This window comes from Eubalaena glacialis, chromosome 2 (genome assembly GCF_028564815.1).
Source record: "Eubalaena glacialis isolate mEubGla1 chromosome 2, mEubGla1.1.hap2.+ XY, whole genome shotgun sequence".
Lineage (NCBI taxonomy): Eukaryota > Metazoa > Chordata > Mammalia > Artiodactyla > Balaenidae > Eubalaena > Eubalaena glacialis.
In genome coordinates this window covers 33,461,682-33,476,843 of record NC_083717.1, presented here as the reverse complement: position 1 = coordinate 33,476,843, position 15,162 = coordinate 33,461,682, and the positions used below count along the sequence as shown (strand labels likewise).

The following is a 15,162-nucleotide window of genomic DNA, read 5'->3' as shown; positions in this document are numbered from 1 at the left end:
TAGTTCATAAAATAATGGTGTGTTTAAAAATTAATGACATCTTAGATCTGACCAAATACAATATTGTGGGGGAAAATTATGATAGAGTTCACCCTCTCAAGAGTTCATAATATAGCAAAGGAGAAAAGATATCCAGAAAAAAGTGATATTTCAATATGCATTTTAGGCAACCTTATGTGATTCATTATTAAAGCATTGACCCGGACAATTGAAATCGTGGAGGTGGAAGAGAATTAGAATCTGAGTCTTAAAGACAAGGAATTGCAGAAGCAGGAATAGCAGTGACTTACAGAGTGCCTACTGTGAGCCAGACATTATTCTAGATGAAATACATAAATTATCTTCAGTATAACAAAATGAATTTGGAAATCCAGAGAAAAGGTAGGAAGGAGAAGGAATTCTTTCAGGAACAAACAACAGAAGCACTAATAGTACCATAAGTAATAAAGGTTTTAATTCTCTCACATTACAAGGAGTCCAAAGAGAGGCTGTCCGAGGATGGTGTAGGGGCTCCGTGATGCTGTGAGGGTCTACCTCTCTTCTGTTCTTGCTGTCTGGTTGCTCAGCTGTCTTTAATGTGATAGCTGGTCCCCATATGGCTACCAGATGGCTTCTGTAGCCCCAGGCATCACAGCTACGTTCAAGGTGGGAAGGTGCATGGAGGAATAGTACCATCTGCATCTACTCGGTTAATCAGGAGAGCCAAATCTTTCTTAAGTGCTTCTAGCAGATTCCCCTTAAGTTGCATTGTCCGGAGCTAGGAGACATGTCAACTTCTACCTTTTAAGGATGCTGGGAAGTCATGTGTTTGGCAAATGGAACAAGAGCGAAATGCTGGGATTAGGTCAAATCACCATTAATCGCCAGGTCTGGGAAACTGCTGTTCCAAACAAAATTGGGGTTCTGGGTCTGAGTCAGGAAGATGGGAAGAATATCTGTTGTACAGGCTACTAAGAGTGACTTCCATTGTATGCAAGGCAGGGACGCACCACTCCTTCTCTATTCATGCATCTATTGATGGGCACTTAGGTTGCTTCAATATCTTGGCTATTGTAAATAACACTGCAATGCGTATATCTCTTCTAATTAATGCTTTCATTTTCTTCAGATAAATACCTAGGAGTAGAATTGCTGGATCCTATGGTAGTCCTATTTTAATTTTTTGAGGAGTCTCCATACTATTTTCCATTGGTGGCTGCACCAATTTACATTCCCACCAGCAGTGTACAAGGGTTCCTTTTCTCCACATCCTTGCTAACAGTTGTTTGTTGTCTTTTTTATGACAGCCATTCTGACAGGTGTGAGGTGATATCTCATTATGGTTTTAATTTGCATTTCCCTGATGATCAGTGATGCTGAGCATCTTTCAATGCACCTGTTGGGCATCTGTATGTCTTCTTTGAAAAAAATGTCTATTCAGATCCTTTGCCCATTTTTTAAACAGGTTGTTTGCTTTTTCGATACTAAGCTGTATGGGTTCTTTGTATGTTTGGGATATTCCTTATCAGATATATTATTTGTAAATATTTTCTCCCATTCTATAGGCAGCCTTTTCATTTTGTTGATAGTTTTCTTCACTGTGCAAAAGGCTTTTAGTTTGATGTAGTCCCGTTTGTTTATTTTTGCTTTTGTTTCCCTTGCCTGAGGAGACATATTCAAAAAATATTACTAAGATTGATGTCAAAAAAGTGTACTGCCTATGTTTTCTTCTAGAAACTTTATGGTTTCAGGTCTTACATTTAAGTCTTTAATCCATTTTGAATTTATTTTTGTGCATGATGTAAGAAAGTGGTCCAGTATGATTGTTGTGCATGTAGCTGTCCAGTTTTCCCAACACCATTTATTGAAGAGGCTGTCTTTTCTTCATTGTATATTCTTGCCTCTTTTGTTGTAGATTAATTGCTCATATGAGTGTGGGCAATTATTTCTGGGTTCTCTATCTGTTCCATTGATCTATGTGTCTATTTAGGGCCAGTACCATACTGTTTTGATTATTGTAGCTTTGTAGCATAGCTTGAAATCAGGGAATGTGATGCCTTCAGGTTTGTTCTTTTTCTCAAGATGGTTTTGGTTATTTGGGGTCTTTTGTGTTTCCATACAAACTTTAGAATTACTTGTTCTGGAATATACACCCTCTTGAAAGGGTACATTAGCTACTCAGATCCAATGGATTGGTACCATGCAAAAATGTGGCTTAGAATCATAGCTCTTTCCATTTCTTTAAAAAGAAATCAGGAGTCCAGATTTCTATGTGAAATTTTATATTTTTGGCAGTGAATTTTAAAACAAAACAGTAGATGAGAAAAAAAGTTTTTGGATCAGATGCAGCCTATTTGTGACTCTGACATAAAGAAGCAAGTTAAGTCATGAGTCATGCTCCCTGTTGACTCACTCCCTGGTCACTGTTCCCGGGAATGTTTCCTGACCCTCCTTGGGTTAGATGTCTCCTTTTGGCCCCCTCTGCCCACTTTGATCACACTCCATTGTAATTATCTCCTCAATGGCCATCACGGAGTCTGGGGTCTGTACTTGGTTCCCCTCATCAGGATAGAGAGATTGGCCAAGTGCCTGTGGACTGTTTTGCACACCAGCCTAAAGGTTATCCAGGCTCCTAGTGGCAAGCCTGGAAGAGGACTGCTTTCCCCATCATGGCAGTGAGAGGAGAGCCAGATTTGGGGTACCCGATGGCTTTCCCCACTTCACCCCACACCCCCAGATGAGGGCTAGAGCCTCTAGCTGAACTCCTTGCAGACTCTTTTTTGGGCTGCAGATGTCCTTTTGCCACTCACAGACTCACACCTCAAGACTCTCCAACCCCTCACTCTATAGAGACTCCAGGGTTTGCACCTTCTCGGGACTGCTTCTCTATCTCTTGGGTGTTGATGGCTCCTCCTTAATACTCCAGTCCCTGCTTCCTTGTAGCTTGACTTTCAGGTTTCTCTCTTACAGATGATAAGGAAGGGACACATTTACTTTCTGGTTCTACCATTGACCAGTAAGGAATCTGTATCTGCCCAAAGGAGATTTGCTTATGCAAAGTTAATAATGTTTGTAAAAGGCTCTTCTATGGTCCTTGGATAGAAGGGGGTAGCCCATATTACCGTGAAAGAGGTAGCATGTTCGGTGTGGCCTGTCTTCCTATGGGGAGGGGAAAGACATCCCTGCAATGAGGGAGGGAGGAAGGTAGATGTGCATGACACAGGCAGGCATGGAAGAAGGTACTGGGACATGGATGAGCCTCCCGGGCTTCCGTGGATGTGAGTGCCAAATGACATGAAACCAAATATGATATGGGGTTCGTAGTTTCTTTCTAGTCCTACTTTGATCACAAAACTCTTGTTAAGCAAACTGGTAATCAGATTTGTACTTTAAAAACTCCTTCCTATTTCCTTTCTAGGAAACACAATCATTTTTGTGGCTGGTAGTGCCCTTTTGTTCATGAGAAAGCTAGAGGGATGTCTATCCTACCTCTTCCCCGACATTCAAACACCCAGGACTCTGACCAAACTCTCTTTTAAATAATGTCGTTTCCTGGGACTCTCCTATTGCAGCACTTGCCTCTCTACTTCCTGTTCTTTCGGCACCATTCCTTCTTCTATACCAGTTCAACTGTGAGCTGATTCAGAAGACTACAAGGGGGACTTCCCTGGTGGCACAGTGGTTAAGAATCCGCCTGCCAATGCAGAGGACACGGGTTCGAGCCCTGGTCCGGGAAGATCCCACATGTCCCGGAGCAACTAAGCCCTTGTGCCACAACTACTGAGCCTGCACTCTAGAGCCCATGAACCACAACTACTGAGCCCGCGAGCCACAACTACTGAGCCCGCATACCACAACTACTGAAGCCCGTGTGCCTAGAGCCCATGCTCCACAAGAGAAGCCACTGCAATGAGAAGCCTGCACACTGCAACGAAGAGTAGCTCCCACTCGCTGCAACTAGAGAAAAGCCGACGCACAGCAACGAAGACCCAACGCAGCCAAAAATAAATGAATAAATAAAATATTAAAAAAAAAACAAAAACCAAAAGAAGACTACAGGGGAAGAGTGGCCACTTGAAGGTGGTAGAGGAGGAGTCAGCAAACTACAGTTGGGGCCAAATCCAGCCCTCTGCCTGTTTTTGTAAATAAAGTTTAATCGAAACACAGACATGCCCATTTGTTTACATAGTGTCTTTGGCGGCTTTGGCAGATGTAACAAATGTAATGTTGACTGGATGTAACAAAGACCCATGACCTCAAAACTTAAAATATTTACTGTCTGGTCTTATTTTTTTTTTTTTTGGCAGTGCCAGGCGGCTTGCAGGATCTTAGTTCCCTGACCGGGGATCCAACCGATGCCCCCTGCAGCGGAAGAGCAGAGTCCCAACCACTGTCAGAGAATTCCACTGTCTGGTCTTTTATAGAAAAGTTTTGCTGACCCATGTAGCAGAGCAACATGGAAGGTAGGGCCAGCACCTCCCTCTTCAAATCCTGGCTCTGGAACTTACTAGTTGGGGTGCTGAGAGCACCACGGTGGACTTGTTTCCTCACCTGTGGATCTGGGATAATAAGCCCTCCACACATAGCCTGTGAGGATCACAGTGCATAATAAACGTGAAAGTCCTTTGCAAACGGCGGGCTGCTGTGTCAATGGTAAGGACTCCCATTTCTCCCTTTCTGTTGGGCTTTTTTTTTTTTTTTCTGTTGGGCTTTTAGGATTGCTCCAGTTCCTTAATTTTGTCTTCTCCAGTTATTTCTTTGACTGTGACTAGAGCTATTAAAACCTGCAATTTGCAGGCAGTGCTAATGCTAATTTTCTACTCAACCTACCTTTCTGTAGGCTGTCAAATGACAAGGATATTTTTAAATAAGCATGAATTATGTAAAAGAATTGGTTCATGAATGAAGCCCACAATCATATTCTACTCCAAGAGTTTAGAAATTTCCAGTTTATATATTCTCCTTTCAATGCAGAAATTGCACATGACTGATAACTATATTTAGATTCTGAATGCCACCTTCTTTGGCCAAATATTCTCTTTGGTTATAGCAGCAATTTTGTGCATGTTTTTAGGAAGAGAGGCTCTGAGAACTCACAGGAGGGTGTGCTGACCTGGGTCATTAGCCAGACCCCAGGCGTGCTGGCTGCTCAGCAGCTGAGCTGGTGAGTATAAGAAACAAGGAATCTGATATGACAGGGCTTGCAGGGAACAAATAGTCCAGATTATGGGGTACAGAGACTATCGTGTATATAGGTTTAGTTTCGGGCATAGCTTCTCCGCTCAGGACTGAGACATTTGTAGAGGCCGCACATATTGCTGGAGGTTTGCAAACTGATGGCCCCTGGGGCTGAATAAAGCCTGCAGACTTGCTTTGTTTGGCTTACTTGGTGGAGCGCCTGTATTTTTATACATTATTTAAATGTCTTTAGGTGAACTCCTAGTTTATCCCTCCCCTCCACCTTTCCCCTGTGGTAACCATAAGGCTGTTTTCTACGTCTGTGAGTCTGTTTCTGTTTTGTAAATAACTTCATTCATATCATTTTTTTAGATTCCACATATAAGTGATATCATGTGATATTTGTCTTTGTCTGACTTACTTCACTTAGTATGGTAATCTCTAGGTCCCTCCGTGTTGCTGCAAATGGAAGTATTTCATTCTTTTTTATGGCTGTGCACTACTATATATATGATAGATAATCAACAAGCACCTACCGTATAGCACAGGGAACTCTACTCAGTAGTCTGTAATAACCTATATGGGAAAAATATCTGAGAAAGAATGGATATGTGTAATTTATAACTGAATCACTTTGCTGTACACCTGAAACTAATACAACACTGTAAATCAACTATACTCCAATATAAAATAAAAATTTTTTTTTAATGTCTTTAGGTGAAGATGCTTGTTTCATCTCAGCTCCCGACCTCATAACTCCCTAATATATTGTATACAGCTGCTGGAACCTCTGCAAACTTTGGGTTTGCAACACTTCACTAAGTAATGGCAGTCTTCATTGTCAGGTCGATGACAACATCATGGCCTCGTTGGTTCCAGTGAGCTCCTGGGAGCCCAGGACAGACCCTGACCCCTTCTCTTCCCATTTATTGGGGGAGAAGGTTTGTTAAAGCCAGATAAGGAGTCGGGGCTCCAGACGAATGGACAGAGGTTCAGCATAGGGCTGTAGTATCTGCAAGGGAACCAGAGCGTGCGCAGGAGTCGAGGGGGGACCAAAGAGCCAGAAGGAGCAGTAAAAGAGGAATAATGTTGGCGCCTCTCCGGTGGGCCCAGAGCTACCCCCCGAGACACACTGGGCACTGGACGGAGACAGTACCCTTGTTTCCAAGTGCCCCCTGCTGCTGGAGCTGACCTGCTGCCTCCTGCTAGGTCTGGCCTGGATTCTCTTGGGAACCCAGGCAGGCTAAAGCTGTACCCTCAGTTGAGAGGGTTAGAAATTTGCAAGTGTTGGCGGCAGGATTGCATCCTGCTTGGGATTAATTTTCCCATTCCCATTCTTCATCTTCCTGCCCTAGCTTTTCACTTAGCAAGAAATAAAAATTGACTGCATGTGTATGTGTGTAAAGGCTCAATTATCATTTGCAAATTTGTTAGACTTCTGGCCTGAGGATCCTTTGCACCACTGGAGATGATGGATATCCATCTTTTGTTCCTAATTTTATTAGGAAAGTGACAAATGCAGGAGTTTCTTTTGTTTTTTAATAATTAATTTTTATCGGAGTGTAGTTGCTTTACAATTGTGTTGTGTTACTTTCTACTGTACAGCAAAGTGAATCAGCTCTACATATACATTTATCCCCTTTTTTTTGGATGTCCTTCCCATTTAGGTCACCACAGAGCACTGAGTAGAGTTCCCTGTGCTATACAGCAGGTTCTCATTAGTTATCTATTTTATACATAGCATCAATAGTGTATATATGTCAATCCCAATCTCCCAATTCATCCCACCCTCCTTTTCCCCCCTGAAGGCAGGAGTTTCATAACCCTTTTTTTTTGTGTGCGCTGGACCCCTCTGGCAGTCAAGTGAAGTTTATGGACCCCCTTCTCTGAATCAAGAGTTTAAATGCATAAAATAAAATACATAGGACTGCAAAGGAAACTATTAAAGTAGTTATTGAAATATTACTACTGCACTAAATACTAGATACAGTGGCAGGTCTAATAAATACCATGGACAACTCACCCATACCCTAGAACCTGGGAGGCTACTCCCGTTTTGACTAGTGTTCTCATATTGGCTAGCAGGGTCCTCATCTGAGGGTTCCGTCCTTTTGGAGGTGAGTACTGGTAGGTAATTTCTGGATTTCTTATTTCTTAGTCCATTCATGTGCCCCTGGGTTGCTCCCACACAGCTGTGAGACTCTTCATGTTGTTGGCTTACCCCCAGCTGCCCACATTCTGAAGTTCTTGGGAATATGTTATCAGCTAGTTTTTTGTTGTTTTTGTTTTTTGGTCTGTGCCACGGCTTGCGGGATCTTAATTCCCCGACCAGGGATTGAACCCGGCCCCCGGCAGTGAAAGCGGAGTCCTAACCACTGGACCACCAGGGAATTCCCGTTATCACTTAGTTTTAAGATGTTGCCGATGGCTTTTCTTTTGTTTTTGTAGAGGGATTGGGGGAAATCTACATTTAAGCCGCATCTTGCTAGCAGGAGAGATCTTCAGTTACCATTTTAAATCCTTTAACTGTTCATTGGTCTACTTATTTCCCCTGTGTCAACTTTGCCATTTAAAAATTTTTCCAGAAGTGTGTTCATTTCATGTTTGTTTTCAAAGTTATCTCTCATTATATTTTAAATCTCTGCTGTTGTGTGTAATTATTTCCCACTTTTTAATTCTTGTTTTGTTCACTTCATCCTTTTTCTTTCTCTCTCTCTCTGTCTCATGGTCAGTCTCACCAGAAGTCTTTCAACCCAGTAGCTTTACTGGATAATTAATTAATTGTCTCTACTATTTTCTAGTTCTCTCTCTGCATTAATCTTTATTATTTCCTTCCCGCTTTTTTTTTTTCTTTTTCTAGCTTCTTGAGTTGAATGATTTGTCTATTACTTCAACTTTTCTTGTTTTCTTATAAAAGTACTTAAAACTAAAAATGCCCTTTTGCTTTATCCATATCTCACAAATTTTGACATGTAATATTCGGTCATTCAGCAATAAGTATTTCACAATTTCCCTTATGATTTTGTTTTGTTTAATAGTATACTTCTAAACTTGCAGATATATAGGTTTTAAGAAAATAAAATACAGCTTCTGTTCTTCTTTATTCTTAATTTTATTACATTATGGTCAGAGAACATCCTCAATTCTTTGAATTTATTGGAGCTTCCTGCACAGCCTAAAATGCACCATCTACCAAATTCTATGTGGGTTCAAAAGAATGCTACATTTCTATTGGGAATAAACTTCTCTGCATTTTTAAAAATTTTTAAGTAAATTCATCATGTTATTCAAATATTCTGTATCTGCTTATTTTTTAGTCTCTTGAGCAATCAGTTTCTGAGAGAGAAATGTTACAATCTCCTATTAGAATTGTTGATTTATTTCTCCTCATATTTCTATTAGTTGTTGCATTGTTGTACATATTCTTTGGGTATCTTGTTAGGTACATGTATCATCTTCATCTATTTTTTCTTTTATCTGTGTATAATATAAAGCTTTGTTTCTTATCATGTTTACCTCTAAATTCTGTTTTGTCTGATACTGAACTTGCTTTCTCGGCGGAGTTCATCTTGGCCTGGTATCTTTTCCCCACTCCTTTTTGTATCATTTTGTTAAAAATGTGCCTGTTGGAGACCATATGTTGCTGAATGTTATGTTTTATTGCTCCTCTTTCTCTTTTTCTTTCTTAAATTCAATATGAGAGCTTCTTGTTTGGGTCAGTTTACTCCATTTGCATTTATTGTAATTAACGTAAGAGTAGTAGAACTTTTTCTGCCCCCCTGTCTTTTCTATTTCTATTTATTTATGTATTTATTTATTCTATTGAACATTTTCTTCTGCTGACTCTAAAGTTATACATTCCCCTTTTATTCTTCTCTAGGTTACCCTTAAATTATTAACTTCCATACCAGATTCTATTTTTCTCTATTACTTTCTTACACTTATGTGTAGCTATGTTATACCCCAAACTCAACAAATGCTTTAGCATGTCGTTAACTTCTGGTCTTCTTTTCCTCTACTTCTCTTTAGGTTTAAATTGGGGGGTGGGGCATGAAAATACTATCTATTGTTTCTTCCTGTTCTGTTGTTCTGATGCTTTTTCCTTTTTATCTTTGGAAACTCCTAGGATTGTGTGTGTGTGTCCTTTAATTTTACCACAGTGTCTAACGGTGTATTTTCCCCCTCCTGCCTATTCTGTTTGATACTCTTAAGAGCCATCTATATCAAGAATTTACATAGTTGAATTCTGGGAAATTTTTAGTCAGTAGATTTTCCTTTCCTCCATTTGTTTCTTTCACCCCTTTCAGGCTGCTGTTATACAATAGCTGATACTTTAATTTCTATTCTTCATAATTGTGGTGGTTTTAAAAACATAGCTCCAAAATTCTTTGATCCCGAGAGGTGAGGTCTATGTCCTTTCCACTTGAATCTGAACTCTGTAACTTCTTGACCAACAGAATGCAATGAAAGCAGTGCTGTGCCAGTTTTGAGCTTTAAGCCTTTCATCTCTTTATCATCATTTTTGGGATAGAAAGGGTTGAAGTCAACAGAGTGTTCAATCTACCATGTTTAATGTTCATTGGAAGTCTCTTCCTGGTCAATTTTCCTTCTTTATAATGATAACTTTCACCTGAAATTTTACTTTAAAAATTTTGACCCTGTTAGATTTTAAACATGTCTGTTTTCACCAGTACATAATTGAAGTAAAAAATCCAATTGATAGTCTCTAATTTAAATATATGGGTTTAATTTGTTTACATTTTCTCTGGTTTCTGTACAGTATACTGATTTCTTCTATCTTATTTTCTATTTTCTATAGTGTGATTTATTTATTTGTTTCTCTTTTCCTGCCTTCTCTTGGATTGGTAAAGTTTTCTTTGTCCCCCATCTCTCCCTTTCTTTCTCTCACTTTTGCTAATGTGTAAATTATGCCTTGCATTTCTTTTTCTTTAAAATTTTAACTTATATCCAAAAATTGATTTTTTTCCTCAAAGTTTAAAATAGGTGACTATAACTTCCATTATCTTTTTGATAATATTGACCATACTTTTCTTAGAGGGTTTTTTTTTACAAAATTGCTTTATTATCTTAAATTTCCCAGGACTGAATGATCTCTAAGTTATGTTAAACGTCTGTCTTTTATGGCATCGGTTGTCCTCATATGTCTTGCAATTTTAGTCTGTGGTTCATGGGGAGGAACCATTCTTGGCCTTTTCTGTTCTTTGTCTCCTACTCACCTTTTTTATTCTAGAAGTTTTATAGTGACCTCAGCTTTACAGCTCAAAACCTGGACTATTGTTAGAAGCTTGAAGCTCTTATTTCACGAGGACATTTCAGATCTAGTTCTGGAGCCGATGGGTAGCTTGGTCCAAGTCCTGCCTGGGTAAATGACTAATCCCTATTGCTACCTTGCACAACAGCTTAATGGAGAATACAGCCAGGGAGCTGGGCCAGCTTCTTTGAACCTTTGCTCATGGGTAAGGGAGCCCCACCTCATTGTATTCCAGCTCCTGATTTCACAAGCCAGGCTTGACATTGGCCCCCTACTGAAGTTGAATATGGGCTTCTTCTGTCTATTAATGGCCCTGGAGCCCAGAAGTTCCACAGCTCTAGCCCTGCCCAGGGCTATGTATTAACCTCCCATTTCTGGTCCATCAGGATGTTTATCACTTTTTTTTTCTTAATACAACAATGTTTAAGATTGAGCATTGCTTCAGTTTGGAGCCGAGGATTGTGTTTTGTGTCTTACAGTGCAAACTCACAGCACCATCTGGAACAGAGTTGAAACTTGGAAATTTTTATACTCTTTGGCTCACCAATTAACAATCTAGGAATTTATCCTAAGGACACAATTGGATAATATGTGTACAGTGACATTCATTAGTTTTTTTACAATCATAGTGAAAAGCTGGAAACAACCTAAATGTCCATCAATAAGGGATTCAATAATTTATGGCATATCACTAAATTATGATATAGTAACTCCATAGAATAACCCTCTAATTAGAGACTCTAATTTGGTAGCCTTGGCCCTCATTTTTTTTTTTTGGCTGCATTGGGTCTTTGTTGCAGTGTACAGGCTTCTCACTGCAGTGGCTTCTCTTGTGGAGCATGGGCTCTAGCCGCACAGGCTTCAGTAGTTGTGGCACATGGGCTTAGTTGCTCCGTGGCATGTGGGATCTTCCTAGACCAGGGCTCAAACCTGTGTCCCCTGCATTGGCAGGAGGATTCTTAATCACTGCGCCATCAGGGAAGTACCAGCCCTCGTGTTTTTTTAAATAAAAGATCCATAGATAATTCTGATTTGCCTACAAGATTAAGAACCACTGATAGGAGAACGTCTAATATTCTGGAAAGTAAATTATTTTTAATTCCAGGATCACAGTTTTTTTGTTTTTTTTTAAGATTTTTTTTGATGTGGACCATTTTTAAAGTCTTTATTGAATTTGTTACAATATTGCTTCTGTTTTATGTTTTGGTTTTTTGGTCACGAGGCATGTGGGATTTTAGCTCCCCGAGCAGGGATCGAACCCTTACTCCCTGCATTGGAAGGTGAAGTCTTAACCACTGGACCGCTAGGGAAGTCACCAGAAGGATCACATTTTGCATAGGGACCTTCTAAGCCAGGGGTTGCCAAACTATGGCCCAAAGGCCAAATGAAGCCCGCTGCCTGCTTTTGTTGGCCTATGGGCTAGGAATGGATTTTACATTTTGAAATGGTTAAAAAGAAAAAAGCAAAGAGGGAATAATGTTTCATGATATATGAAAATTATATGAAATTCAAATATTGTAAACTAGCTCCACCCATTCATTTACATATTGTCTACGGCTGCTTTCTTGCAGCAGTGGAATTGAGTAGTTGTGAGAGACCGTGTGCTCTCTGGTATCAACTATTTACTATCTGCCCTTTACAGAAAGTTTGTGACCCTGTTCTAAACTATTTCTCTCTCTTGCCACTGACTTGACAGTAGCTGTTTAGTCACTGGTGCAGGGGTATGCATATGTAGGGGGAAGATCATCCTTCCTTAGTTTGTAGCTGAATATAGTTCATCCTGCTCTGAAGTCTGAATATGTTTCCCTTTATTCCACAAGATTCAAAATAGATGCACCCAAAGAAGGTTCAGAAAATGATTACCAGGATGCTTAGAAGAAGTAAGGCAGCATTCTGCTTTTGTTGTTTTGATTAAACCACCCAAGGAGGAATTGGACAGAAAAAATATGTTTCAAACTGAAGGTAGTGTTGCCCTGTTGGTGGGCCATCCAGCTTTCCGTACCAGAGGAAAGAGCTTTTAAAGCGACGTGTGATCAGAGCTGCAGGTTCCTTCAAGTTCCACTTGTAGAAACTGCAGCATTGCATAAAAGGACGATTCTGGAATGACTTGTTTGTCATTCAAGCTACTTGTTTGTCTCATTTATGTTGGAACTTTGCTCTTGGTATCGGACATTGGGCATGGTCTTTGTATGGGCTCTCGCTAGCTTTTCTTCCCCAGGCCACATGGTTTCAGCACCCTGCCTGCTTCATCTCTACCCTGGTCCTGTCTCAACATCACTACCCTCCCAGTATCAGGGCCCCATGAGCCTTCCCATGTGTCCTTCAGGGGGAAACTGAAAACTAAGGAGCTGCTAGAATGTAACATACAGGATGTTAGAGGTGAAAGCCCCACAGTGATCTCTCAGAAAGGGTGTTGCAAGACAGAAGAGAGCTGAAGTGCAGATCAAGATCAATGCTTTTAAAAGGCAGGAAATAATCAGCAGCAGAACTGCAAATGGAAATGCATTTTGAAGCTCACACTAATGGGATGTCAGCAGGACCCATAGGCACCATAGTGATGAGTACTGTTATTGAAAGCCTGAGACACAGAGTCTGGGGGGGATGGGAGGTTGAGAGAGGGAAGGAGAGGGATGGAGATGGGGAAGGATGGCACAGAAAAAAGAAGTCTTGGGGGATGTAGTACCTTGTATGAGAAATAGAAGTGGAGATGGAGGAGTTTGGAGTCTGATATAGGAACCAACAGAGGTCTCCCTCACTTCTGCTTTGTTATTTGTCACCAGGGGAAGTAATACCCACCCCCAGGGCTGCTGTGAAGACCAAAGAAAGAAAGGCACCTAGCACAGCCCTGGGCATACGGCAGACCCTCCCTGTGTTAGCCTCTTCTTCCACCTGCCAGATCACAGCTTGTGACATATGATGACCAGGACTCTCACAGAGCCTGTGGAATCTTGGGCTGAGTCCATCAACTCTGTAAAGTCTGACTTCAGTCATGTATGCCTTACTGGAAGGTACCAGAAATGACATTATTGGGTGTCAGTGACCTCTTCCATGCAATGGGTCAAGAGAGAGGCATTTTTCAAAGCAGAAATAGAGACACAGATGTAGAGAACAGATGTATGGATACCAGATGGGGAAGTGGGGGTGGGATGGATTGGGAGATTGGGATCGACATATATACACTGCTATGTATAAAATAGATAACTAACGAGAACCTGCTGTATAGCACAGGGAACTGTACTCGGTGCTCTGTGGTGACCTAAACGGGAAGGAAATCCAAAAAAGAGGGGATATATGTATATGTATAGCTGATTCACTGTGCTGTACAGCAGAAACTAACACAACATTGTAAGGCAACTATACTCCAATAAAAATTAATTTAAAAATAAAAAAAGAGAGAGAGGCATTTTTCTTTCATTTGCTTCTTATGTAGGGGACTCAGATGTCCCTGCATGCTATTAAGGCTGGATGAGGGATTACCCAAGGAGCACGTGCAAACTAAATTGTTACTAAGTGAACATGAAACATTATGGCGTATCACAGGGATCACATCTCTGCTGCTGAACACACAGCCTCATCTTCCACAGCTCCCCATCCATGCTTCCCAGATTCAGAGGTGCAAACAAAGTCCCCTCTTTATCTGTGGTATGCAAAGGCCACTGGTGCCTAAAGAATATCATTGCCAGTGTTTTCCAATAAGGCTTTGGATGTGGAGAACATCCCAGACAGCTTCACTATCTCAACAGGGGCCCCTCTTCTGTGTGAACCATCTCCCATACCTTCTCGGGAGGGTGTCTCCCCCACTCCACTGTGGCCAGCTCAAGATCACTTCCTGCCTGGAGCCTTGCCTGACCTCCCAGGGCCAGCACACCCTCCTCTGGGCTCCCAGCACCCGCTGAGCTTGATTCCCTCACGGCAATTGGCATGCTGGATCGTGATTCCCCGATTTTGTGTTCCTCTCTTCCTCTAGTTTCTGAGCTCCTTGAGGACAAGGACTATATTTTATTTGTCATCTTATCCAGTCCCTGGGCCATGAACCGCTACTGGTCTGCAGCCTGTTAGGAGCCGGGCCGCACAGCAGGAGGTGAGCGGCGGGCAAGCGAAGCTTCCTCTGCCGCTCCGCATCGCTCCCCATCACTCGCATTACCGCCTGAAACATCACCCCTCCATCCGGGGAAAAATTGTCTTCCGTGAAACCGGTCCCTCGTGCCCAAAAGTTTGGGGACCACTGCTCTAGAGCAGTGCAATGGAGTCATCAGAGTCTGAGTTGGCAGGTGTGGGGTGGGGCTGAGATGCTGTGTTTCTACCGAGCTCTCAGGTGATGCTGAGGCTGCTGGCCTGGGGAGCCTGCTCCAGGTAGCAAAGTCTCAATGCCCAACAGTGCCCAGGCTAAAGCAGAATCTCATTCAGTGTTTGTTAACGGCATAAATGTTCTGGGATCAAGTAAGGTATCACATATACTTTGAGAACTGTAAAACATTTATGAACATATTAGGAACAGATATGGCTGTGTGTATATACATATATATTTAAAAATAAATAGACATGCTACCATGCTTTTAGCTGCTAGAATAGCCAGCTGAAAAAGAAAAGCTACAGACTAGTTATCTACATGGATTAAAACAAAAAACAGAGAACAAAAACTGGCTGACATTTTTTTTGTCTTTCATTAGCTGATTGAATTGGCTTTGTATTGTGGCCCTGGAGACTGGAATGTATTTGGACATAGTCTGTGT

General features: G+C 41.3%; 1 protein-coding gene across 8 annotated transcripts in view; it reads left to right on the top strand.

Moving 5' to 3' along the window:
* The window catches only part of MTHFS (methenyltetrahydrofolate synthetase), a 305,315-nt gene that overhangs the window by 226,763 nt on the left and 63,390 nt on the right, over positions 1 to 15,162 (top strand). For 3 of the 8 annotated variants that reach the window (XM_061181712.1, XM_061181708.1, XM_061181714.1), the window contains one exon: positions 4,287 to 4,676. The exons of 2 other annotated variants lie outside the window; for them this stretch is intronic. In XM_061181712.1, the coding sequence (XP_061037695.1) occupies positions 4,287 to 4,311 (25 nt within the window). In that variant the 3' untranslated portion in view covers positions 4,312 to 4,676. Of the gene's footprint in view, positions 1 to 3,397; positions 3,444 to 4,286; positions 4,677 to 5,053; positions 5,377 to 13,209; positions 13,233 to 15,162 lie in introns of those variants that run through there. 3 more of the 8 variants (XR_009699487.1, XR_009699486.1, XM_061181711.1) reach the window with 3 other exon arrangements.